The 26,017-nt window shown below is 40.4% G+C and overlaps 1 protein-coding gene across 1 annotated transcript in view; it reads left to right on the top strand.

Annotated features, from left to right (window-relative positions):
• The first annotated feature begins 5,809 nt into the window (after window positions 1-5,809).
• The window catches only part of LOC131919483 (armadillo-like helical domain-containing protein 4), a 106,486-nt gene continuing 86,278 nt past the window's right edge, over window positions 5,810-26,017 (top strand). The window contains exons 1-4 of the mRNA XM_059273712.1: window positions 5,810-5,909; window positions 14,861-16,253; window positions 19,740-19,979; window positions 21,902-22,093. Of these exons, the coding sequence (XP_059129695.1) occupies window positions 14,912-16,253; window positions 19,740-19,979; window positions 21,902-22,093 (1,774 nt within the window). The 5' untranslated portion in view covers window positions 5,810-5,909; window positions 14,861-14,911. The remainder of the gene's footprint in view (window positions 5,910-14,860; window positions 16,254-19,739; window positions 19,980-21,901; window positions 22,094-26,017) is intronic.

A 26,017-nucleotide genomic window follows, 5' to 3' on the forward strand; every position in this document is an offset into this window, starting at 1 on the left:
TTCTCAAATCAATTCATGTTCTCTAAGCATATCCTTACATTACAATACATATGTTCTGCAGGTCCTAAAAACACTTGTTGATTGACTGATTATGGAGCTAAATTCAGTGTTGAAAAGCAGGTTAGCTCATGTGGCATGGTGCCCTGCACATTTCCTAGTACTCAAGAAAGACAACAAAGTACAATAGTATTTACTTATACAATTTTCCAAAATTTATAAGGATAGGAATTGAAAGAATTTTGAGCTACATGGAAAAAAATAAACCTTTTTATGACACCAATTTTCACCTCTTTCCCCTTCCCTCCCTTTCCCTTCTTTCTTCTATTCTCCTCTCTCCTTCTCTCCCACATCTACTCACTCCTGTTTATGAGGTCACTGTCTCTCTTTGTAGCTCATGCTGACCTCCATGGTTCCCTCTTTCTCAGTTCTCTAAGTTAGGATTCCATTTTGCATTGAAATCTTGATAAACAGATGTTTACATTTTTGATATCATTCTGATTAAAAGCAGCAGGAGAATATGAGAATGTTCACAGATGCTTGGCTTTCTCAGACTATGCTTACACAGCCAACCTACCGTGGATCGAATGTCCTCTTGGACTCGGATATATTGAGCTTTGTGTTAACATATTATTCTTTAAAAGCAGTGAGTCAGGATTTTCTAGATTAACAAAACTTATAGAATGAATCTCTCTGTATATACAGATAGGGGATTTATTAGAGTTACTTTCAGGCTGTGGCTACCTCTGAATGCAAGGTCCAAGAATCAAGTAGTTTTATGTCCACAAGGCTGAATGTCTCAGCTGGTCTTGGGTATATACTGTAATCCTGAAGAAGTAGGCTATAATTCCAATGAAGGAATGGATGTGCTAGCAAGGGCAAGAGCAAATGTGCAAAGAGATGCTCCCTTCTTCCATGACCTTTATATAAGCTTCTGGAAGAATGTGTGGTCCAGACTACAGGCTGATCTCCCCACCTCACAAGATCTGGATTAAAGCTGTGTCTTCCCACCTCAAAGATCCAGGGTAGAAGTGGATCTTCCCACTTCAAATGATTTAGTTAACAAAAATTTCCTCACAGGTGTGGTCAGTAATTTTTGGGTTTTAGTTAATTTCAATGTAGTCAAGTTGACAACTAAAATACCTTGTTTGTTGGAAGGCAGACAAAAACAAAAACAACAAAACCCAACAAACTACTCTTAGTAGATCTCTTGGGGGAGTCTCTCCGTGTTTTTAACTGTCTTCATAACTCTCTTACTGAGGAAACTACTGCTGTTTCATCACAAGTCCACAACTCAGCACAGACTCGATCTCAAAATGTTTCTGAAATCTACAGTAATAGAGAATACCTGACCTTCCTGCTGTTGTATTCCTGTGTCCCAGATATCCTTTGAAAAGAGCTTCTTTTGAGCAGGACCTAGTACCCTATATCTGTCTGCAATGTCAACACTTGAGAGGCTGAAGCAAGAGTATTGTGCATTTCAGACAAACAAATCTGGGCGACAAAGAAAGAACCTATCTTAGAAAAAGAGAGAAACACAGGAGTTTATTGGTCCATTGTTTTGCTTCTCTTGGTAAATAATCTCTTCACTTATACTCTTCAGAAGGGTAGAAGTTCCTTGGGGGCAGGGGGGAAGCAGCAGGTATGAACTTAATTCACTAATAAACATTGCACATTCATTGTTTAAACTATTAACTCTGAGGTTCATTGATTTTTTTTTTTAAAGAGACAAGAATGGGCATAAGATGAAAGGTATGTCGTGGACACCATTTTGAACATAGTTTTCAATATTAGTTTGAACTGAAAGGATCTATTCCATGAAAGACATGATCCTTTGAAGATCAAGACTTTTAAAAGGAATTTTTACAACCCACCTCACAAAGACATGCTGTAAAATAAAAAGGATCTCTGTTTTGAAAATGTTTCTGCCTCAGACTTCATCTTTAAAGGATTCCTCTAAAGTATGGCACAGGATTAGACATTTGCTTCACTCTGCATCCGCCCCAGTCCTCTACATTCTTCTCTTGTCTTTTCAAGACAAAGGTCAAAATTCCATTTATTACAGTTGAATCAAGGATCTCAGGCTCCAAAGTCAGCAGACAGTGAATAAGAGGTGAAACAGTACATGTTTAAAACAGATGCTGTAGGTCATGCAATATTTAGTTCCTTCACTTATAAAAGATTTTGGGGGTAGGCTAGAGAAGCCAGAGGATTCATCTGTGCGATTTCAGGATAAGTGTTAAATAATGTAGATATATAAATAAAGCAAACCATTGTATTTCAAAGTTAAAAGCAAATGCTGTATATTAAAATTTTTCATTCCAATGTATGTTAAGGGAAATCATTTCATTACAGATTTTACGCCACCAATTTATCTTACAGATAAACTGTACACCAGAGACTCTTTTGTAAGTTTACCTTCAGTGAAGTAGTTTAAGATTGGTCCTGCCAAGTGTTTTGAAGAGTTTGGGATGCAAGAAAACATCAGAAATCACAAAATGTATTCTAACCATTTTATACTATTATCATCCTCACAATCCGTAAATTCCATTGAATACTCAGAGTCAGTAGCATATTCCTTGAAATACTGCTCCACATCAGAGACCACTCCTCAGAAGTTCAACTTAAAATGCCAAAAGCAACCAGGAAATTCCCACTGGAGAATGAATCAAATGGTCAGGGAAGAAAGCTTTGGAAGAAACTGCAAGACTCATGTGGACCCACGTTTAGGATTGCGCAGAAGAAAAGACAACCTTTCCGAGTAAAGACTTATATACACAACCTGCTCCTTCTTCTCCTTCGCTCCATGGCTACACCTCCAATAAGAATAAAATCTGAAAGGGTTTGAGGAGAACTAAGTAAATGCAGCCTTGGGTGGGTATGTTTCCACACATGCCTTTTAACCTTTCATCCTGTCCCAGTGCCTCAATTCCTTGCTGTGGGTTTCATTTCAAATGAAAATCAACCAGACTTAATAAAAGCATCCTCCCCCAAAAGTAGCACTAAGGCTCTGTAAGTTCTGCCAGTTATTTCTCAAAACTTCTTGATCATGTGTTTGCAAGACCAGAGGTGCAATTTCTGTGTGTGTGAGGATGTCTGCTAGGAACAGACCTCTACAAACAGCTCCAAGGGTACAGAATAGCAATTCTCCCACACATAGCTCAGGTGGTTAGGCACACTGATTCCATTCCAGCTTCCTGTGAGAAGAGTGGCTGAGTAGTGTGGTCAGTAATACTCTCATGGTTTAAATTATCAAAGAAGGGGCAGATTTCAAGCAGTATAAAATCCCCAAGCTCCTTGTTACTCATCTTCAAGTGCTGGCTGGTCAAGCTAGATTAAAAATAAACCAGGATTTGCCTTTGGCAAATGATGAAGATCCACAGGATGCTTGTAACTAATTGTGAGGATAAAAAGGATCCTCACAGTGGTTTCAAACTGGCCACAGAGGCAAGAGTGAACCAATGAGAGCAAGCACAAATAGTTCTTCTGTAGTGATATATGACACTCAGTGTGCCAAAATGTAAACTGACATCAGTACATGCCATTATTTCTTCCTTGTTGGACACAAAGCTAAGAGTAAACTGAAGACAGAAAATAGAGCTAGCTGTCACTGTTTCTGTCTTAGATGCATCCTAATTTCCAGGCTACATGGAGCATCTCTTTGATGGTTATAAGGTTAAATACAGTAATACTAATGTTAAGTATTTCCTCCTTGGTGATACGTAAGGGCTGGAACATTGCCTAAGTTTTGAAGACAAAAACAGCCATGGGAAGGACAGTTTGGGGCCTCTTTCAATAACAGTCCTAAGGAAAGAAAGGTCTGGATAGTGTTTGCTTTCTGCTTTTTTGATGTGCCCAGATTTTCCCTTTAAACTTCTTTTGTCAAGAAGACCAACAACCCCCAGAAGAGATTCTGGCCCCTTGTGCCAACACCTGAGGATCATATTAAAGAGCTGATATATTCTGAATTACTTCTACTCCTTTCAAATAGGTTTTATTTAGTTAATTTTTATGCCTGCATAGACAGTGACTATATACTACATGCATGCATTGCCCAATGAGGCCAGTAGAGGACAGTGGATTCTGACCTGAGTTAGAGATGGTTGTGAGCTTTCCTTTTCTGGGTGTTGGGCATCAAGCATATGTCCTCTGGAAGAGCAGCCAGTGTCCGTAACTGCTGAGTCATCTCTCCAGTCCCTTTCTGTTCATTTTCATGATAGTCTCACTCTACACACCAAGTTTTTACTTTTAAAACTTCTATGATTATTAGCATTTGTATGGTCACTGTTTGTTTTGCTTTTGAAGTTGGGTACTCTAATTCTCTTGGGACTCAAAATATTTTTAACTAGCTAGAACCAAGTAATAGCCCAGGACTGACAGATCTAATAAATGAAATGCAAGATTCCTAGTGATATTTGCATTTCTGATAAACCCCATGTAATTTCAGCATAGTATGGCCTAAATGTTGAATAGGGGATGCTATTTTTATTAACACTAATTTCAACAACATTTTATTTCACATGTATGGGTGTTTTGACTGAATAATATATGTCTTCACACAACTTGAATTCCTGTTGCTCACATAGGCCACAAGAAGGAGCTGGATTTCCTGGAACTGAACTTACAGTGGGTTGTGAGGTGTTTGTGGTTGCTGGGAATTGAACTGTGGTCCTCCAGCAGAGCAGCATGTGATCTTAGCCTCTGAACTTTCTCTCCAGACCTCATATTAATTTTTAATTAGTTATTTCCCATTAGATAACCAGGGCATATTAAATTTAAAAGTTAGATACAGTTTATCTGAAATTCAAATTTTAACTGAGAATTATCTAACTAAAGGATTGCTGAATATATCAACCCCCAAGTTCCCCAAATTATTTCCTGAGCTTGTTGCCTTATTTGGTAAAGCTGTTGGTGTGTGTACATGCACAAACTCATGCATATTTACACACACACAGGTACACTTGCATACACACACACACACACACACACACACACACACACACACACCACTGTAACTAAAATGGCCATCATAAAGAAAGGAGTTCATAAGACTCAGAAATGAGGGCAAGTGCTGTGTGACCTGTTCTAAACCCCAGATTCCAGACACTTCTGTCTTCACAATTAGGAGAATGAGAAGGGGAAACTGAGTCTCTGAGAGGCTCAAGGATGGCAGATATGGCCATCTGTGCCTTAAGTCATTGAATCAACTTCCCTCCTGAACCTTCAACTTCAAAGGATCATAGCACTTTTCAGAGCGCTCAGGTAGGTTGTTTTGCAACTTACGTGGTACCTTGCTTTGTGTGAAAAGGAGCAAAGAGTCAGTGACTTGTACTCTTTAGTAACTCTTATTTTCTCCTTAAGTGATAGGAAAGGAGCATTTCTTTCAGAGTTCCTTTAAGAGATATCTTAGAGGCTCCACTAAGCTGTCCTCTGTTCCCAAAGGGACCACTCTGCGGCAGGGGACTGAATGCCCCTTGTTTACCAGGCACCAGAGAAATTCCTGCTGGGATTGAAACAGTGCTTCGGTGTCCTCTTTAAAGGTACAGAAAAAGCTGCCTCAGAAGCCCAGGATGTGAAGAGGGGCAGGTGGGGGCAGGGTCTCCTGTGGTGTCCCAGGCACAGGGTACCACCCTGATCCAGCGGCTTGTGGGAGTGGAGTTGCCCTGGTGGAAGCTGTAGGGGCGTGGTGCTAAGGCTTTGCCTGTCATTGCCCCGGGGCGGGCATACCTACCCGCTGCCCAATCCCTAGCCTCAGCCTCAGCCTTATGAATAAACAATAAAGCCAAGCGCCCTCCCTCTGGCATCCCAGACAGCCAAGGGAGTGTGGGCGGCCCCTACGTAGGTCGAGGCAGGGATGCCTAGCACCGGCGCTGCCGCTGTCCTCCTCAATCAGCTATACTGAATGCTCACAGGTGAGGACAAGCCTGGCTTCTGCAGACCTGGCGAGAGGCAGGGGTGGAGCGGCATTCCAGGGCGGTACAGGGTCGATCTGTGAGTGGGGCAGCCCCGCGGGAGGCGGTGGAGCGCCCTGCACCCTCACAGGAACGCGGTACCCAGGCGCGGACTGAACAGGGACAGCTCTGTGAGCACTGGGCGAATCTTGCAGGCCTGGGAGGACTTCCAGCACTACTTGTTCCACCCCAGACTTGCAGGTCAGTCCCCGGGAGCGGCCTTGGTGCAGGCAGAGCTTCCAGGCTGGCTGCTTTTGTGTGGGCTTTGCTCCGTTTGCTCTCCCTACTCTCGCATTTCCACCGTGTGGAAAAGAAGTTCCTCAAGACTGTGAGTCACTCCTTACAAAAGCATGGATCACAGGGTCCCTGTGACACTTAAAACCTAGCAATGGAGGAGAAATTGGGGGCTGCAGCGGCCTCCAAAATGGGTCCTGCTACTTTATCGAAAATAAACATTTGAATGATTAATGCAGGGATGTCTGGAGCCTTCTTGGACTCCCTGGGTCCCTCAGAACAGATGGAGGACGCTTCTTGGGAAGGTCACCTAATTAGAAAGAAGGTCAGGCTGGGAAAAGGCTTTGCTACACTTGGTACTCCGGCGTGGCACATAGGCATTGTCCTGAGGTGCTGAGATGCTGTGTGTGCGTCTTGGACACTGAGAGAGTTCAGCCAATGTAGATGATAATCACCTAGAAGATAAAACTGGCTGAGCAAGAAAGTAGCCAAAATAGGACTCTCAAGAATTTGGAGGTGTCCTAAACGAGACGTTCTTTTATTTACTTAGAAAGAAAACTTTGGTACCAAATTAAAATGCAGACCTCTTGCGGAAGATACCAAAGAGGGCTGCTTCAAGTGCCTCCAATGTCTTCCCTTTGGAAGTTTTCCTTTGAAACTTAAGGAGAGTTAAGGCAAGTTTCACAAACCACCCACAGAGTTCTGAAAGAGCTCTTCACTGAGGACCAATACATGTGCTCAGAAATTGCATGGCTCCCCCTTCTTTTTGTGTTTTTCCTTGATCACAAGTCATCTATTGAGCTCCCGTGGGTCTCCCTCGGCTAAGCATCTTCTGTACTGGCAGTTTCAGCACTGAAGCCAGCAAATCCTGAGCAGCATCATTCAGAAAGACTCAGAGTCCCGGGAGGGAGGTTTCACAGTGTCAGAACACTGGTTCTATTGTTGAGTGTAGAGATTAAAGCTGGACTGATTTGCTCTTATGGATAAAGTTGAATTTGTTACATAGACTGTAATAATGAACCTCACGCTTATGACCAGCCTTAATATTGATTGCAAAACTCCCAAGGCTCACTAAGTCCCAGGCAGCTACAGCAACAGAGCCAATTAGGGAAATGTGGATTTGCCTTTGTTTTCATGCAAAGCTTCTGACTATACATTGTGGGTGTTTCCTTCTGGACTGTCTGGTAATTTGTCACTATGAAAGTATTTTTATGCTAAGTGTATGTTCAGAATAAAAATGAGGAAGATGAGCTCATCTTCTAAGATAAAATTCACTTGTTAATCCCTATTCACTGTGTAGCCCCAGCTGGCCTAGACCTCGATGTAAAGATGGGCTGTCCTGGAACTCAGCCTCTGCCTCTCTAGTGATGTGACTAAAGGTGTGGCCCATCATGCACCGTGCATTGCATTGCATTCTTGTTAACTGAATTTTGTTTATTCTAACATAGGTGAAGAAGCCCTTTGAACATAGTCAGGGTTTATTCTCTAAGATGAAAACTCATTTTTTTTTCAGTTAAGATATGTGTGATCAGCCTAATTTTTCCATATTGCGTTTACTTATTAACAATGAGAAAACTCTGTGAAATTTCTTTCAGCTTTCCTGTAAGGGCCAACTAGTGAGATCTTGCCAAATGAATGAGGTTTGTGAATCCCCAAGGACAGAAATAAAGTGTCAAATTGGGTCATTGAAAAGAACTGTCTGATATGGAAGCAACTGCTTGCTGAAGGAAACTGCTTAGGACAGAATCCTGCACTGAAAATCTGAAAAAGGAAGTTAGGTGAAGAACAAATAGTCCACAGTAGACTGACTCTGTAAATACTGCAAACTGTCCCATCTTTGTAGTTTGAAGGACTTGTACATTGGAACTGTATTCACATGTCTTATATTGCATGATATTTAAGATTCTTCAGACTGCTTTCACGTGTGTTGTCATTTGGTTCTCGTCTATCCTCCACTGTTTGAAGAAAATAGAGTGCTTATGATGATGCTTCTGGTGGTGATGATGATGGCTGAGCAGGAGTCTGTCTCCTCATCTTTTTTCCATGTGGTAACTTCGTTGTGGAGATTTTTCCAAGGTTCGGCTGGAACTTGAAGGTTATGTTCTAATCTCCAAGGCAAGCTTCTCTTTCCAAGGATAGGATGATATTCTGCAAGTGAGAAGCATGGATATTTTGTTTGTTTGCATCATGAAATAGACTAAAGCTTGGGAAGGGAGCAAGATGCAGAACTCATTTGTGGTCTGCAGGGTGGAGAGGGCACTTTGCTTGTAGTTGACTTGCCCACTCACCCTCTTCTCAGTCAGCACTGGCCTGGGCTGCTGCAGCTCTTGGGGAAAAAGTTCTCCTTATAGCTACTTTATTCTCTGTCATTCCACTGTGATGGGACAGACTGCTGAAAGGATCATTTGTCATCCTAACTCTTTAATTTACAGTAAAGGATGGATCCAGCCCAATTCTTAGACCCTGTTTTAAAGACCAGTGACAGTTGCCAATATCACATTGAATCTGTAATGGGGTGCCTTAATGCCAAGAGCTATGGCTAGATGAATAGGGCCAGAGTTGACTAATAAAATAGTATTGATAAGGAGAACCTTGATGCTTAGAATAAGACAAGATAAAACAACAACAAATGGATCAATGAGGATCAAGAAAAGCACAAAGTGAAGAGTGTTAAGAGACTTACAAAGAAGGATTTTTTTCCTTCATCAGAGAATTACTAATTAGATTTCTAAATGGTGAGAGGGTAATTGAGAAACAAGATGACCTGATGCTCTGAGGCTTGTTACCTGTCTCTCTCTCTCTCTCTCTCTCTCTCTCTCTCTCTCTCTCTCTCTCTCTCTCTCTCTCTCTCTGTGTGTGTGTGTGTGTGTGTGTGTTAGAGAGAGAGGGGGGAGGGAGAGAGAGAAAGAGAGGGAAAGAGAGACAGACTCTCTAAAGGTAAAATATACTGTAAATGATAACACAATTTGTTGGTACTGTTAAAATGTCACAATGAAAAATCAGCCTAAACTGACCAAGTGGTCAATCATAATAAGGATAGACTGAGTGCTATCAAAACTGGTACAAAACAGACACTGCATACTCTTTTCCTTGTTCTTAAGTGATTTTTATATTTACTCCCTACCATCAGTTATTTATTTACTACCTCCTCCATCTATTTGGCATTATTAAACACTGTAGACAATAAAGACCAGTGTGGAAGAGTAGTCTTGTTTGGAGTGAGAAATCTTACAGGGAAGATAATATAGGTAAAGAAGCTGAGAAAAAATGGAAAGAGAATGGGCCAGGGGGGTTCTTTTGGCAACAGTTACCTGTCAGAAACATGGTCAGGGCTTGATAAGGGAACAGGGAAGAGCAAGTGTCAGGTCTAGTATGGTAGAAACAATATCCATATGAAAGCTGATGAGTAAAGCATTCAAGCGGGAGCTGTATCTGCCTGAAGGTGGGGATTTACTCGGCCCTGGTGTGGGATTTGGATAGATGTGCAGCTGTGTGGTTGTACATTTGGAAACATTACATTCTGTGTCTTGGAAAGGCAGAGACGCCAAATGGTAAAAGCAAGAACCTTGAAGTCCGAAAGACTCCAAAAGATCAAACAAAACTACATGCTACCACTGAAACAAGTTAATTATCCTCTATAAGCATGTAGTTTTCTCATTCAGAAGATAACCAGGATCATGGTAGCACCTGCCTCACTAGGCGGGATTAAATGAGGCACATTTCCATTGTGCACTTACAAAAGTTGACATAAAGCATTACCCAAGCACTAGGCACTCTTGATTGATACTATTGTTTTATTCTCAAGAACAAGGCACCTGGGTGGTCTATAATGGATTACAAAGGGGAGAGTCTAGACAGAGTCACCAATTAGAAGGCAATTATAAGAATGATCTAGTTAGGAAGCAACAATTCCAAGAGGGACAATGGAGGACAGAGTCACAGAAGTTGTGACTGTGGCATTTATAAAAGAAACATTGATGATGATACTGAAAGTTGGGTGAGAAAAACAGTTGTGTCTGAGATAGACCTGCGTAGCTACTGGGCTTTAAAAGACAGGGAAAGACCCCATCTGTTACTTGAAGGCTATCTGTCAGTTTGAGTTGCAAATGAATATTTTGTAGCAGTCACTACAGGATCTGTCCTCCTTGCTTGAAAGCTCAAGCGTTCATTTGGATCGAAAGGAGAAAGAGCAGACCCACAAAAGGCTGCTGCTTCACTATGACCCCATCATCCAGTAGACAAAGGAAATCTGAGAGCAGGGATTTTCTCCCTCTCCATTCCTCCTCAGTTTTTCACAATATTTCTGTGACTATCAGCCAGTTGTCACAGCTTACCTGTGTCTTCAACACTCTTAGGACAGTGTTCACGGTCCTTTTATAATAGACATGAAATTCAATTTATCCTTTGAGTTTGGTCATAATAAAAATGTTTAGCATTCTGGTTTCCCTGTCATGTCTTTGTTTGGGTAACACACTGAAGCAATAACGCTCTTCATCCCAGTTGGAAACACTGATCACGTAAGTGTGTAGAAAACCTGATGTTTAAGTCTAAGGCTACAGTTTTCTGTTTGTTTGCTTTTCAATACCACTTTTCATTGTTACTGAGGCTTGACTATGCCCAGACTGGACAAAGAAGGAGATCCTGGACTGTGTCTATTCAAGACTGTAAAAGATAGTGCTTGACAGAACAGCTTATCTGCCCACCTACCAGTGGCAGAAATGCAACAAATTACTTAGAGGACAGCCAAGCCATTAGGGTAGCTTGATAGGGAGTGACAGACAAAGTGATACTGATTAGCTCCCTAAGAAATGCTTTTTAAGCTGGGTGGAGCTAATATCTGCTTCTTGTTAGGAGTTTGATTAATTTGTCAGAACTAACCGGCTTTGGGAAACACAGCAAGGAAAGCACCCAGAGGCCCAGGATGAACAGTAGAGGAGCATTCCTTCCTGTTGTTCCTTAAGTATTCTGATGACTGAGACAATTTAAGGTGAGACGCAGATGCTCATACACAGTGAAATATTCCCTTTTCCCTTCTCCCAGAAGAGTAGCCTAAAGACAATTGAGGCTTTTCAGACAGTATTTGCTCAGCATTTCCTCTCTCCTGGGCACTTAGCCACATTGTGGGTAGAGTGTCGAGAGATCAAAGAAAAGGCCAGAGACCACAAAATATGGCTTCATGATTTATGTGGGGTTAAGGATATTATCATCAGCCTGACTGTGGTCACTCCTTTCATTCATATTTCCTAATGTCATGCACTTCCCATTGTCTAATGTCAACTCCTAAGAGGGGTAATAGGACCTGCACTGGGCCTGGAAGATGAAGGGATTTGAAATCATCTATTAATTTCTCTGAGTAGCAGACTGCTTGCTGCTGCCATTCCTACAGGCCATCATTTCACTTTCTCCTAAGGTTCAGATGTTACTTGCAGTAGTGGAGAAAAGGAGCATCTGGCCTCAACACACAGACACACAAAAGGCTCATGGCTCACCCCCACTTTCTCTGCTGTAATTGGATTTAGAAAGCAGGTGGCCAGCACTTAATCACAGAAGCAATAGCCTTTAGAGCCGAGACAGATTTCCCTGCATGCAGACATTTAGAACTCTAGATGTAGAAGGATATAAGACCCTAAAGGAGAATTCTGTCTTGGAAAGCTGGTTGAGGCTAGTAAAACCTTTACATTTTTCTCCTTTCCACTCAATCTAATTTGTCCATAAAATTCTCCTCTCAGCCCATAGGACCACAATCAAATGTACAGTACTCATTTGCATGTGTGGGTACCTCCACTCCTTGCAGGAAGCATGCTGAGATGGCAGAAACGTTCTTAGTTTTGTTTTGCTTCATGGTAACAACACATGAGTATGCACTCACAGAAGTAAGGATTCTCAAAGTGTGTTTTGTTAATTTCCTGTTTCGTCAAAGGAGGAGCTGAAGCTTTTTATTCAGCTTTTAACAAGAGAAGTAAATTCAGAAATCATTTCCTAATGCTAGTCCATGCCCCTCTAAACTCTGTTACAGCCCTTGATGTTTTGAGCTACTCTGGATTTTATCCAGAAGCATAGAATCATCTAGACCAAGCTTTTAGACCTATCATTTTTTGAACTCAGGGCCTTGTGCCTGCTAAGTAAGCATTCTGTCACTGAGCTGTAGGTCCAGCCCCCAAAGCACCCCTTCCATCCTCTAGTACTTTTAGTATGATTTCAGCAAATGTAAGAAGAAGGGATATCTTCCTGAGCAGATCTGAAACAAACCAGAAACTTCTGTAGTTATTATCAAGGCATTTTGGTCTATTTCAATAGTGATATATTTTCCTAGTTCAGTTTGTCTACACAGAAATCCATTGCCCATGGACACTTTGGATTCACAGTTTTCGTTTGTCTTTCTTTTAAGGAAGGAAAAGTGAGACATCAGGGCAAACCCTCTATAGGCACATGTCACCTGACGATGGGATAAGATATTTTCTGGCACATCTAAAATAGAGTGATATCTCAAATGTTGGTATGCATTGGCATGTGTTATTTCTTTTTCTTTTTCTTTTTAATCAAATGTCTTCTCCAAATTTTCTCTTTTTAAAATGATGCTATGTAGAGATAACTCAATATTTAGTTAAGATTGTTCCGATTCGTGCCATCTAAATGGTATCCGTTTCACTAAGGATCTTGGTGGGTGGGGTGACTTGAAGAGATAGACGAGATCTCCTTATTTCTCCTAGTCTCTCTGGCCTCAGCTTCCATTGGCTGCTGACTATATGATCTTGGATGACACAGTTCCTCTCTGAACATGGCTGGGTTCTCTTCCTGTATTTCCCAGAAGCCCGTGGAGTCAAAATTCAGTGTGGTTCACCATTCTAGAAATGCAGTGGCTCTGGCATGGCAAATGCCTATTGCTTTGTCCATTTCTATACATTGGGGATTTGGATGCTGCTCATCTGAGCTCTTCTGACTCGAGGTTTCCCAGGAAGATCAGCTCACCGATGGTTCCCCGGGTGGTCTGGTGTTAGCATGAGGCCTCAGCTTCAATCTGTGGATTTCTTTCCACACATTTTTTTTTTTAAATCCAGTTTTCTTTTGTTCTTCAGCCGTCGAATCATGCTTCAAGAAGCTGACTTTCCCTTTTTCTGTGGTAAAAGGACCTTTAAGACTTAAATGGGAGCCAGGCATGGTGGCGCATGCCTTCAGTCCCAGCACTTGAGAGGCAGATGCAGGCGGAACTCTGTGAGTTCGAGGCCAGCCTGGTTTACAAAGTGAGTTCCAGGACACCCAGGGCTGTTACACAGAGAAGCCCTGGCTCGAAAAACAAACTAACAATAAAAGACAAAATGGAATAACGTGTGAAAGCTTGTTATCCTTCAGGGAAGAACATCTCATGAAATTGTATGTTTCTGTATTTCACAGCCTCAAGTTATATGCATAATCTAGGCAGATTAGTTGAATGCACTTGAACAAAAGCAGAAATGTAAACTTCAGAAGGATGAGGGTGTGATTTTTGTATTTTAATTTCTGGATTGAATCTTCTAGAAAACTTATAGAATCTTACACAATCTTTCCTTATGGTGGTGGGGATCAGGATCTGGAAAATTTTCATTTCACTTGAAATCAAAAAGCTTTACAAAGCACAATGGATAGTGCACTAAATGCAAACCTTTAAATTGTGGGGTGATGAGCTGTTTTAATATGTAATTGGAGGATTAGCTGTAATGAGAATGTGAATAGTTTGAAGACTATAAAAAAAATCTAATTACTATAAACCAGAGCTAACTAGCAAGAAGTAAAAATTTAACATTTTAAAAATAACAAATGTTCTCATTGCCTAAGTATCTTTTCTTACCCTAAAATTTTGAAACATGAAAGTTTTGTGTATAATTTTTCTTGTTGTTGCAAAGTATATTTTGGCTAAAAAATGATTCACATGCATTTTTAAACTCATGAAAATAACTGATTTTCAGTACATTTTGATATTTATCAAGTTTTAAAACATACTTTCCAGTTTGACCATTGTAGCAAGATGCCATAACTGGGGGTGGGGGTGGGAGGAGAAAAAGGGAAATGTATACAACTCCAGTTACAGTAGAAGAACAACAAGAGCCCTCAAATTCAGCTCTTACATGTCTGGACTCTTGAAGTCCAAGCTAAGGGCAGTAGCAGATGTGGTATCTGGTTAGGGCCTGGTTCCCAGAAGCTGAGTATTTATGAGCCTCCCATGATAGACAAGAGGGGAAGTGGAGTCTGAGGGCTTTTTGACAGCGACCCTGGTCTCCTTCGTCGGTGCTCTGTCTTCAAGACCAAATTTTCTAAAAGCCTCATCTCCCACACTATCCTTATGAGTAGGTCTCATGAATTTTAGGGATACCAACATGCAGACCACAGAAACACAAAAGTTCTTTAAAGGTGTTTGTAGCATTTACTTTCCATCTCCTAGAAATATCTCCTGGTAATATTTCTCCAGTCATTGTGTGTACCATTTTCCAGGGAGCTTTAAGTTAAATCAGCTGCAGAATTCAGAAAGGAAAAGCAAATTGGGTTATCCATGTCTCAAGGGGACAAAGAAATAGAACAAGCGTCTCCTACGTCCCTTCTCTGGGAGGAAGTCAAGGAGACCACTGTACTTCTGGGATAAGTTAAAGGAGCTCATTTACAAATAGACCCACATGACAGTGTGCTGTGCTATGCTTTACCTACAGGACTCAATTACTGGGGCTGTCAACTCCTTCAACTTGTGTTTCTCTTCCACTATGAGCAGACCAACTCTGATGCACAGCTCTATGGCTTTCTGTAGCATTCTCTTCCTCCCCTTAGCCACACAATGTCTGGCTTTCCCAAAAGTAGAAAAGATGGAGGTAGCACATGCTTATGCAGAGAAAGAGCAGTCTCAGAAGATGGACACAGGTGACCAAGAAAACATCTCCTTTGCTCCAAAGTCCATGCCCCAGCAGATGTCCTCTGAAGCTCCAATGGTACTGTCTGCAGGATCATCAGTGATGCAATTAGATAAAGTATTCTCTGTCAACAAAGAACACCACCTTCCAGGAGCTGGGCTTCTGAAGATCCTTGATCTTCACTCTTCCAGTGAGCCAGTGGTCTCAACCAGTGAACAAGGGCATGGTTCCAGTCAGCTTGAAAGAATGTCTCCTAAACACAGACTTTCCAAGGCCATGTCAATCATTGCTGTCTCATCACCTACTTCTCTTAGTCCTCACCAGGAGGGACCATACAGCAGTTCTAGCACCCAGCCCACGGTAGAAGGGATCACAGATGTAACACGTGACTTCCTGAAGAATGTGGATAATCAGTTGTTTGCATCTGAAAGTCAGGAAGCAGTTAGCTTGGGAAATACACCTTCATCCTATATAAATACCAAAGAAATGCTAACTGCCAATCCAAGAACTGAGGAACTTAAAACAGATGCAGCCAAGAAGACCACTGCCTTTCCTGATGCTGATTTGACAGCAGACACAGAGTCTGATGGGGAGAGGCCCTCAGAGAAGCCGGATGACAATGCCCAGACCACTGTCACCACACATTTGGTGGCAACCCCTGAGGATATTTTGAATATTGATCCAACAGCTGACAGTCTCCTGGGGGACCTCAAGGTCACAGTGAGTGTCAGCACAGCTGTTCCAGTTTCTTCTGTCCCAAGTGATGAGTGGGATGACACCAAATTTGAGAGTGTGAGTCAGACAAGGACCCCAGATTCAGGAGACAGTGCAGAGACTCAAGTGATCACAGAGCCACCACACGGAATGCATGAGAGCTATGAAGGGATTGAGGGGAGCCCCGCTTCCACAGAGGTTAACAAGGTGACTCCAGGGTTGCCTGAAGGAGAAACACCCCTGGGGACAGCCCTGATAATTGCGATGGAGGAAGAGAGATCACCAGTGTTTACCCATCAAATTTCCTCGACTCCCACAAGTCTGACAGAAGACTCTGAGGTTTCCAGTGTGAACCTGTTCCCAAGTGCCGAAGGCTTCACAGCATCCACCCTGGAGGACAGAACCATGCTTTTCTCAAGGAATGCAGTTTCTACCTTTCAATATGAGTCTGAGACACATCAGGCACTAGGAAATGTGCTAAAAGGTAAGAGAGAAAAGTAAAAAATTGAAACAACAAAAACACCTCCGTACTTTTTTAATTTGGAAACTCTTAATTTGGATTTATTCTTTATTGTATGTATTTTTAAAATTTTTTGAGATGGGATCGTGAAAAGATTCCTTGACTTCACTATTTTCCTACCTTTGCCCCTAATTGCTAGGGCTGCAGATGTCTGTCATCATGCCTGGCTGGTTAGTTAGTTAGTTAATTTGTTTGTTGACTTTGGTTTTAGCCTTGAATTTACCATGTAGTTCAGTTGACCTCAAACATACGACTATCCTGCTCTCTCTACCTCCTCCGTAGTGAGATTATAGATGTGTCCTGCTAAGTTGGGCTTTGGTTTTATTTTTAAATGGTGACTTAAAAACAGTTATTCAAGTTTTAATCAAAGACAGGGTATTCAAATAAATCGTATCTATTCTATGAAAAATCATACCTTGCACATGTCATGTTCTTCAACTAAGGACAGTTTCCTGCACATCCCACACCTCCTTGGGATACTTGGCAATGTTTGGAGATATTTTGAGTTGTTTTGACTGAGGGTTACTTCTGATATCTCCTGATTAGGGGCCAGGGATGTTTTAGAACATTCTACCTCTGCAGGATAGCTTCCAAAAACAAATGTCTCAGTCAATATATCAACAGCATTGAAACCAATGTAGCTGAATATTCTTCAACTCTTTTGTTATGAAAATATATAAATACATATGGAAATATAAAGGAAGCAGGTATATGTTTTAGTTTTACAACAATGTATGATACATATTTATACCTCATTGCAAAATATATGCACATATTTGATATTTCTCACCAAAAATAATCAGGTAAAATTTATCCTGTGCTATTATTCACTTTGGTTCTCTGACCTTATTTGCCCCAAAATAAATTGGTTAGAAATAATATGGAAAGAAAATATAAATTATCTAGTGGCAACATTCTGAATTTTCTTTTTCTTGACCTCCTCATCTTAAAATATGAGAAGGTGAAACCTTAATATTGGTTGTTGATTGCTGTGGGATGGTCTGTATGTCAAATTACTCTGATTGGTCAATAAATAAAACACTGATTGGCCAGTGGCTAGGCAGGAAGTATAGGTGGGACTAACAAAGAGGAGAAAAGAAAGAACAGGAAGGCGGAAGGAGTCACTGCCAGCCGCCGCCATGACAAGCAGCATGTGAAGATGCCGGTAAGCCACGAGCCACGTGGCAAGGTATAGATTTGTGGAAATGGATTAATTTAAGCTATAAGAACAGTTAGCAAGAAGCCTGCCATGGCCATACAGTTTGTAAGCAATATAAGTCTGTGTTTACTTGGTTGGGTCTGAGCGGCTGTGGGACTGGCAAGTGACAAAGATTTGTCCTGACTGTGGGCAAGGCAGGAAAACTCTAGTTACAGTTGATGGATTATGTTATTATTATTATGCAGTTGGCCACTTAACAGCATCCAGAAGTAAAGACTATGTAAAAAGTGGATATATTCATTTCCTATTGTTTTAGAATATGCAAATCTTATGACCTGAGTCAAGTAACCTGTTAATGAAAAGAAGAAAAAAAAACCAGATTTGTAATATGGCTTATAAAGTTTTGTTGAGATTTAATTAAAATGGTAAAAGTGATCATTTGATAAATAACAAAAGTAAGATGGAATAGTTTACATGCCTATTTGAGTTTTTAGTTTTTGTTTGTTTGGTTCGTTTTGTTTTGAGACAGTTATCTCAAGTTGCTCAGACTCACACTTGCTAAACTACCAAAGCTGGCCTCTAATGCCTGATTCTCTCGCCTTTCCCTCTTGAGTGCTCTGACTATAGTTGTGTGTTACCGTGCCCAGTTTCTAATTCATTTTTAGAAGATGGAAAGCAGTGTACACTTTCATAGATACTTCCAGAAAATGTTTTATAAGTTCTATTTAAACTTTTTGTGAGGGGACAGTTTCTTACTATGTAACCATGTGTGGCTTCAAAAGTGTAGAGGGTCACATGCCTCTGCATCTCAAAAGCTGAGATAAAGTCATGCACCATCACTCACAGCATAAGCTGCTTTTAAAAAGACATTGAGTTGAACTCATGTAAGCATGAGGATGTTAAATAGGATGAAATAATAATTTCGCTTCAATTGTCCATAGCACTTATGTTTCTAGAACATAAAATCACATGGCCCCTAGGATACATTACACCAGCAAGTCTATATTGTTATATTTTGGACTTTTACAGTTGCAAACTGAAAAGAAAAATAGATTTGATAACATCCAGGCTATTTGGGTGATCAAATATGCTCATTTATAATAATAATTGCCTCATTTACCTACTGTTTTGTGAACAGGCTTGGTGGTTAAGAGCTCATACTGCTCTTGCAGAGAACTTGAGTTTGGTTCCTAGCACCCACATCCGGTGGTCTCACCTGTAACTCCAGGTCCAGGGAATCCAGTATCCTCTTCTGGCCTCCATGGGCACCTGCACTAGTGTGTACAGACAAATGCACAAAAACATATTTAAAAATAAAACAATTAAGAAAAAGATGTCTATTGAAAAACTACTTTGTGCAAGGTACCATGTTTCATGTTTGGAATAGAAAGACTTTGCCTGTTTCAAAAAAATAAAAGAAGGAAGGAAAGAGAGAGAGAGAGAGAGAGAGAGAGAGAGAGAGAGAGAGAGAGAGAGAGGGAGAGAGAGAGGGAGAGAGGGAGGGAGGGAGGGAAGGAAGGAAGGAAGGAAGGAAGGAAGGAAGGAAGGAAGGAAGGAAGGAAAAGCAGTAGGTAAATACTGTTCTCATTTAATAGTGAAGGACACTGAAAGCTAAAGATGATCAGTCGTTAGCTTAGGTCACAAAGCTAGAGAGTGGTTGAATCAAAATTCAGACCCAAGTCAACTGGCTGTGTCATCATTATTCTTGTCCACTGTGGGATAGGATTCCATGGGTGGTATCATGATCCTTCTCCTTTAACGCATGTTGGAGGGTAAGTTCAGAGTGCACACCATACCCTGACTGCTCTGCCTGTCTATCCTAGAAACTAGGTGAACACTGGTTGGTGTAGTTATTATTTTTTTGTTTTAAAATGCCAACTTTCTTTCCCCTTTTTACATGCAAATGTGAACATTAATATGGAAAAATACTTCTGAGAGATTTTAGTGTGACTTAGTTTTGTATAGTTTGTTTCTTAACAGACTCTTTCAACCAATATTCAAGCATGTCTGAGAAGCCCAGCTAGCCATCTTCCTATTTTGCTTCAATTTTATTCTAGGGTTTTTGTATATTTGTTTTGTTTTCACATTTCCTTCTTTATTTCTGCCTTAGTTTGCCCCACAACTCCCCCAAGCAGCTACAGTAACATTTGTTTACTGGTCTTTGATTCCCAAGTTGTCTTTGTTGTTCCGGTCCCTGAAAGAGTTATCTGCCCTTTTTCAATTTATTGACCTCATAGAGACTTTAATGTATAAGAATTTGGTCTATTTAAAAATGTTTCCCTCCTTTTAAGACATCACTCAAGAGATGACTATGGCCACTCAAGAACCAGACTCCATATTACCCGTGGTGACACAAGAGAATATTGAGGTTCCCAGAGGCAGTGGGGAGCCTGAAGAAGGCATGCCATCTCACTCTCCTGTGTCTGCTGATGTTGGTGCCACTGAACTGTCTGGAAGATGGGAGTCTCTGGCCACTACAGCCTCCACCACTGTTGTTCCTTTGCCTCTTGAAGTTACCTCTTCTATGGAAGGTCAGTAGAGGAGTGTGGGTTCAGTGTTTGAAGGAGGAGTGTGAATCTTTACTGTGAGTTACTGGGATGAGTGAGACACCTGGCCTTTCACCAGCATGCACATGTTCCCTACCTGGAGAGATGGTCAACTCTCTTTGCTTGTAAAAATGCGTTATAGCCTCAAAAGATGAGATGACTCTCCTGGTCTCCAAGTCCAAACCTCCTGAGGACTCCTTCCTAAGAGCCAGGGTTGGGAATTTAAAAATTATAAGGACCTGGGTTTAAAGCCACCTTTGGCTCTCTGGAAGACTGTGACCTCAGATAAGCTGCTAAACTTCTTTCTGTAGGCCTCTGTTTATTTCCAGTAGTCTACTTAGGTTATGATAAAGAAGTAATGTATGAAAAGGGCTTTCTATATCATAGACCCTCAGGTGCCCTGCTCTCTCCATCAAGGGCAATGAAGTTTTGACATCTGTCTGGTTATCAGAATCTTTTGGGAGAGACAGAGACAGAGAGACAGACAGAGATACAGAAAGAGACAGATAGAGACAGAGAGAAACAGAGAGAGAAAGAAAATATATTTAAGAAATATATGTAGTTCTTCATTTATCTATTTCATCATTGTCTAAGCAAAGATTCATTGACATATTTTTAAAATATAATAAATACTTTCTAATTCTGCCTCATTATCCTCCTTCCAAAACAAAACAAACAAAACAACAGAAAACTCAACTCTAGAGTCTTGACAATAACCTTTATGGAATCTGATAACCCTTACCCTAAATGTCTCTCTTCTGACTGGTAACCACAATTATCAATTCTGTTTTCATAATCTCCTTCACTGCACACCACTTCCAGGTTTCATGTATCTATACTTACTACTACAAGTACACATTTCATATTTTTTGCTGTTTTTAACTTTATAAGACATAATATTGTACTAGCAATAAATCTTTTGGAATTTAGCATTTTAAGCTTTGCTTACTGTTCTGACTGCCAAGCATCCTGTAGTTTTTTGTTTTTGTTTTTGTTTTTTGTTTTGTTGTTGTTGTTCTGACCATCATATCAAACTCCATTTTGGAAACACATCTAATTATTCATCCAGTGTTCATCCGTGCTCCTGCTGTCTGTATTTGGGCCATTTCCAGGTATAGCTGTTGTGACTACAGCTATTATGATCACGCTTCTGTATGCTCTGCTTCAGACTTGTGAAGGACTTTCTCATAGGGAGTGGAGTTGCTGGCCACAGGATGTATGAGTATTTGACACTAGGAGCCAATGTCTCCTTTTCATAGTGGTTGTTGCACCAATTTGTGTTCCCATATGAAATATAAGGGGCCCTGTGGCTCTCCATCATGGAAATTTAAATATATAAGTATTAAATATATATGCATATATATGTATGTATATATTTCCCCTGTGGCTCACAGGCAAAGAGATTCTGATTTAGAAAGTTGGGAATGTGTGAATTCTATCTGGGGAGAGTCAATGATTGTTATAGTTTCTTTAGATGTGGGAAGCTTGGGGCTTCGTTTGGATGCTTTGAAAGAGAGTCTACTTCAGTCACAGATCTAGGTTCAGACTCTTCCATGTGATTTGGTGAAGCATACTTGTTCTTTCCAAAGTAATTCCTGGAATTTAATTTCATGCATTTTTTTAAAAAATTTTCTGCCTTTGGTATCCTATACAAAATTCTGCGCCATCTGTTATACTGTCGATAGAATAAGTGGGAGATTAAATTTTAAAAGCAAAATTACCATTTGAGGCCATGTATCATCCCAGATTGTTTTCTGTGTGTAGATGGGTTGATGGGAGAAGAGGAGCTGAACTGAGTACCGAGTTTACTGTGTATAAGACACTGCTTCCTTACCTTTCAAAGCTCATGTTAACATTTTCTGTCATGATTGTCTGGTGGGTCAGGTCCTGTCTCTTGTGTTCGGCAGACCTAATGGACACAATCACGGGGCCAAATGAGGAATTCATGCCAGTTTTGGGCTTTCCAATGACACCCCCTGCAATGACTGTGGAAGCTCCCACAGTTTCTCCAGCACTCCAGTCTGAGGAAGGAACTATTTCATCCATCAACCACCCAAATACAGCTGCCTCCTACGGCCTGGAACAACTTGAATCTGAAGGTACCCTTGTCTCTGACCACATATTTGGTAAACAAATAAGTAGATGTAAGTTTAAGTCACTGGATAAACTGTCTGCCACCAAAGAGGTTTTTTTTGTTTGTTTGTTTTTTGTTTTTTCTTTTTAATAAAATCCTCTGCCTGGGATCTCTCCTTGTGATTCTAATTAAGTTCACATAGGTGGGATATAGCACTAACATTTAAAATGAGTGTCTTAGTTGGTTCCATCATGCAGACTGGATGAGAAGAGCAGGTTTACATGGAGGAGCTGTGTATTTTGCATCTGATTGTTTTGACGAATGTTTAAATGTTTACTGTGTTTTCATAACATCACTCTATCAGTACTGGGATATTCTCTTAGTAACATCCTTGATTACTGTCTAGAGACAAACAGTTTCTTTATTAATTAACACTGAGAAATTGGTGCCAAAATTGTACTGTCTAAGACATTGGCTTTGGCCATGAAAAATGTAATTGAGGCATAGCTGTACATCAACAAAGAGTAAGAATGGAGACAGGGCCCACAATCATGTGACTGCTTGAGGTACAAATGTTTAGAGGGCTAGTTACAGGGATACTAATCCAGAGCATGAGAAGTTCTTATTAGGCAGCCAGCCATGTCCTAGGTAAGAAAGGACAGAAGTACTGGGATTTTATTTTCTGTTTTCTCAGGTGCAAAGAAGAGATTCAGCTGGATGTGTAAAAGATGCTCCCTCCCACAAAACATTCATTTTATCATTTTTTTTAATCATGAATTTATGTGTGCATCTGTATGAGTGCATCCCATGTGTGTGTTGGTGCCCTTAGCGGCCAGAAACATCAGATTCCCCGGAATTAGAGCTATAGCAAGTTGCCATGTGTGCTGGGAATCAGACTTAGATCCTCTGCAGAAACAATACACACCCTTAACCACTGAGCTATCCCTCCAGGCCAAGTCTTATAGCCTTCCAGGGTGGCACTTGTAATTTGCTCACTGAGAAACATAACATTTTAAGAATTTCACAGAGGAATGCTGTGGAAAAAAAGAAGCAGACCAGTGTGGTCCCAGAGGCTAACATCTCTCTCAGATCGCATGAAGACAGATACCACAGGGCTTTGGGCTCGGTGTCTCGTGGTTTTAGTTCTGAATACCATCTTAAGAAAATCGGATTTCCCTAGATTAACCTGAGATATAGCTGGCAGCTCTCCTTGGCAAGGCTCATTACATCAAAGAAAAAATATATTTGTGAATAGTCTATCCTTGTAAAACCGTAGTAACTTTCTAAATTTAGTAGATGGTGGCAGTTGCATTGAAATATGTTAGAATTTTTCTGATGTGTCTAAAGATATCCTGGGGTTTGAAATCTTTTCTTCTACACAATTCAGTTTTAGCTTCTTTTTTGAGAATATGTTTTGTCAGGTTTTGACCTGAATTATGATTCTTGTCAAGGTTTTTGAAAGATATTTTTGGTTAAAAAAAAATACTTTTACTGTTACATTGTTGGGCTTAAGGTAAGGTCTAGAATTAGATTAGCACAATTTCTCCTAAAGACCAAGGTACATGCTTTATGCTAAATTACAATGTATTAAAAACTTAACAATTTTATGCTCGTGTTTAACTCTCGGAAAGGTGAAAGGGCTATATGTATTTAAACAGATGAACCAACCAGACTCCTGGGTATAATAGGGATCTCCATTTTCAGCATGTGTTTTCTGTCTTTACTAGGAATATAAATGTAGTTTGCAGTATTGATTAGGAAAGCATTTTAATTTCACCACAGAATTAAAGCCAGAAGAGAATTTACTCTTAACAAAATAATGTATTAGTTATATCATATATTCTTTAATGGCTTTTTAAGGTTGTTTTGCTTTTGAGACTGGGTATTACTATGTAATCCACACTGGTCTAGACTTAGCTATAGAATGAGTTTGAGGCCAGTCTAGGACACATCAAACTCTGTCAAACACAGAAGAAAAAAAAGTGTATTTATTTGCTTATACACTTAATCTTTTGTGTTATTTGAATGTCTTCCTATAAAGAGACAAATTCATTCCTCCAGATAATTGAGTTATTTTACCTCAATGGGATATGAAAAAAACATGCCCATATTAGATATCAAACACCCAAGGAGACAGATCCTAGGAATTGTGCAAATTCAGAACTCACTGATCTATTTATCATGTGTGAGATAACTTATAGCCCCAAACAGGCTAAAGATACCTTTTTTTTTTTTTCTTGAATCATCTTTTGTACTTCTCACATAGGATGACTAAGAAGATGTGCTAGTTTCCCGGAGCCTCCATAAAAAGTCCCACAAGCTCATAATGGCTTAAAATAATAGCAACCTCTTCATGTGCTGTTCTGGAGCCCACAACTCTAAGCTGAGGTGTAACAGGGTCATGGTCCCTCCAAAGCCTCCAGGCCAAGAGCTGCCTCACCCCAGTCGGATTCTGGTAGTCCCAGAAGCCCCCTGGTTCACAGTAGCCTAACTCCACTGTCTTCACAAGGCTGTCTTCCTTCATGCCCCTGCTCCAGCTTCCTTCTTTTACTGGGTCATAAGTCGTTGGATTAGAACCCACCCTAATAGTTTTATCTCAATTTGACTTTATCTGCCCAGACTCTGCTTGTCAATAAAGCCATGTTCATAAGTACCACTTCTTAAAACTAGAACGACTCTCCTGGGAACACGATTCCAAACTCATGACAGGGGTTTTTTCCCAGACAGTTTGCCAGATGGATGTGAGAGCAGATAGGCATCTCTGATCATCTGCCCAAGTGATATGATACATGTTGGTGAGTTTTGCTTTCTTAGTCCCCGAGGAAAGCCTCCTTTTTTAACTATATGCCACCTTCTGCATATTTAGTAAGTCTTCTACTATGTCAGCAAAATGCAGTTTGATTTTTGAAAAGATAATAGTTATTTTTCACCCTATCAGAAACATTTTACTTTTATGCACTTTTTTTTATTAAAAAAAGGTAAGTATTTTCAGTACGATTTTTTAAAAGCACTCTATTTAGTACAGGTATAACTCTACTAGTATTTCAGCATTTTTTAAATATAAGTTTGTCAAATGTAATTCTTAAAGATATGATGATGGGAAATTTATATATATACCTACTTGCAATTAAACTAATTTTTAGATACTAATGTCTCTATGTGCACTGAAATACTAATTTAAATTTGTGATTATTTTTGAAAGCATACTTGAAATTTTGGTGGGTTGTTAAGCTGAGTATTTTAGTGCTAATATTAAATGGAATAAGGTTTAATATTTTAAAACTTCCACTGTCTGTATGTTAAAACTCAGTAGATGACATCTATTCGCTTTACATAATGTAAACTTGTTTCATGCTTTGTTTACTTCCAAGGAGATGGAAATTAATCTATGTTGCTAAATTACAACAATGATTCTGTAGGAAGTAGGACATTGCTTGAGAAATTCAACATTTACAGACAGAAGATGTGGCTCAGTGGTCTGGTGCTTGCCTGGCATGTGTGTGTAAGTCCCTGAGTTCAATCCCAAGCATTGCAAAAAGGAAAAGAAGAGTGTGATGATGTTGTGCACCCCAATAAAGCTTGCCTGGGGATCAGAGGAAAAGCCAGCCACTATATTAAACATAGAGGTCAGGCAGTGGTAGCACATGCCTTTAATTCTAGCATTTGGGAGTAAGAAATCTATTGGGATCTCTCTGAGTTCAAGGCCACACTGGGAACAGAGCCAGGAGTGGTGGCTCACACCTTTATTCCCAGCACTAGGAAGGAAGTAAGATGGCAGGGCACAGAAAGGTGTATAAGGTGTGAGTAAACAGGAACTCTCTCTTGAGGCTGAGGATTTCGTAGAGGTAAGAATGTGGCTGGCTTGTTCTGTTTCTCTGATCTTTCTGCTTTCACCCCAATATCTGGCTCTGAGATTTATTATTATTATTATTATTAAGACCTTTTAAGA

This window comes from Peromyscus eremicus, chromosome 9 (assembly GCF_949786415.1).
Source record: "Peromyscus eremicus chromosome 9, PerEre_H2_v1, whole genome shotgun sequence".
NCBI lineage: Eukaryota > Metazoa > Chordata > Mammalia > Rodentia > Cricetidae > Peromyscus > Peromyscus eremicus.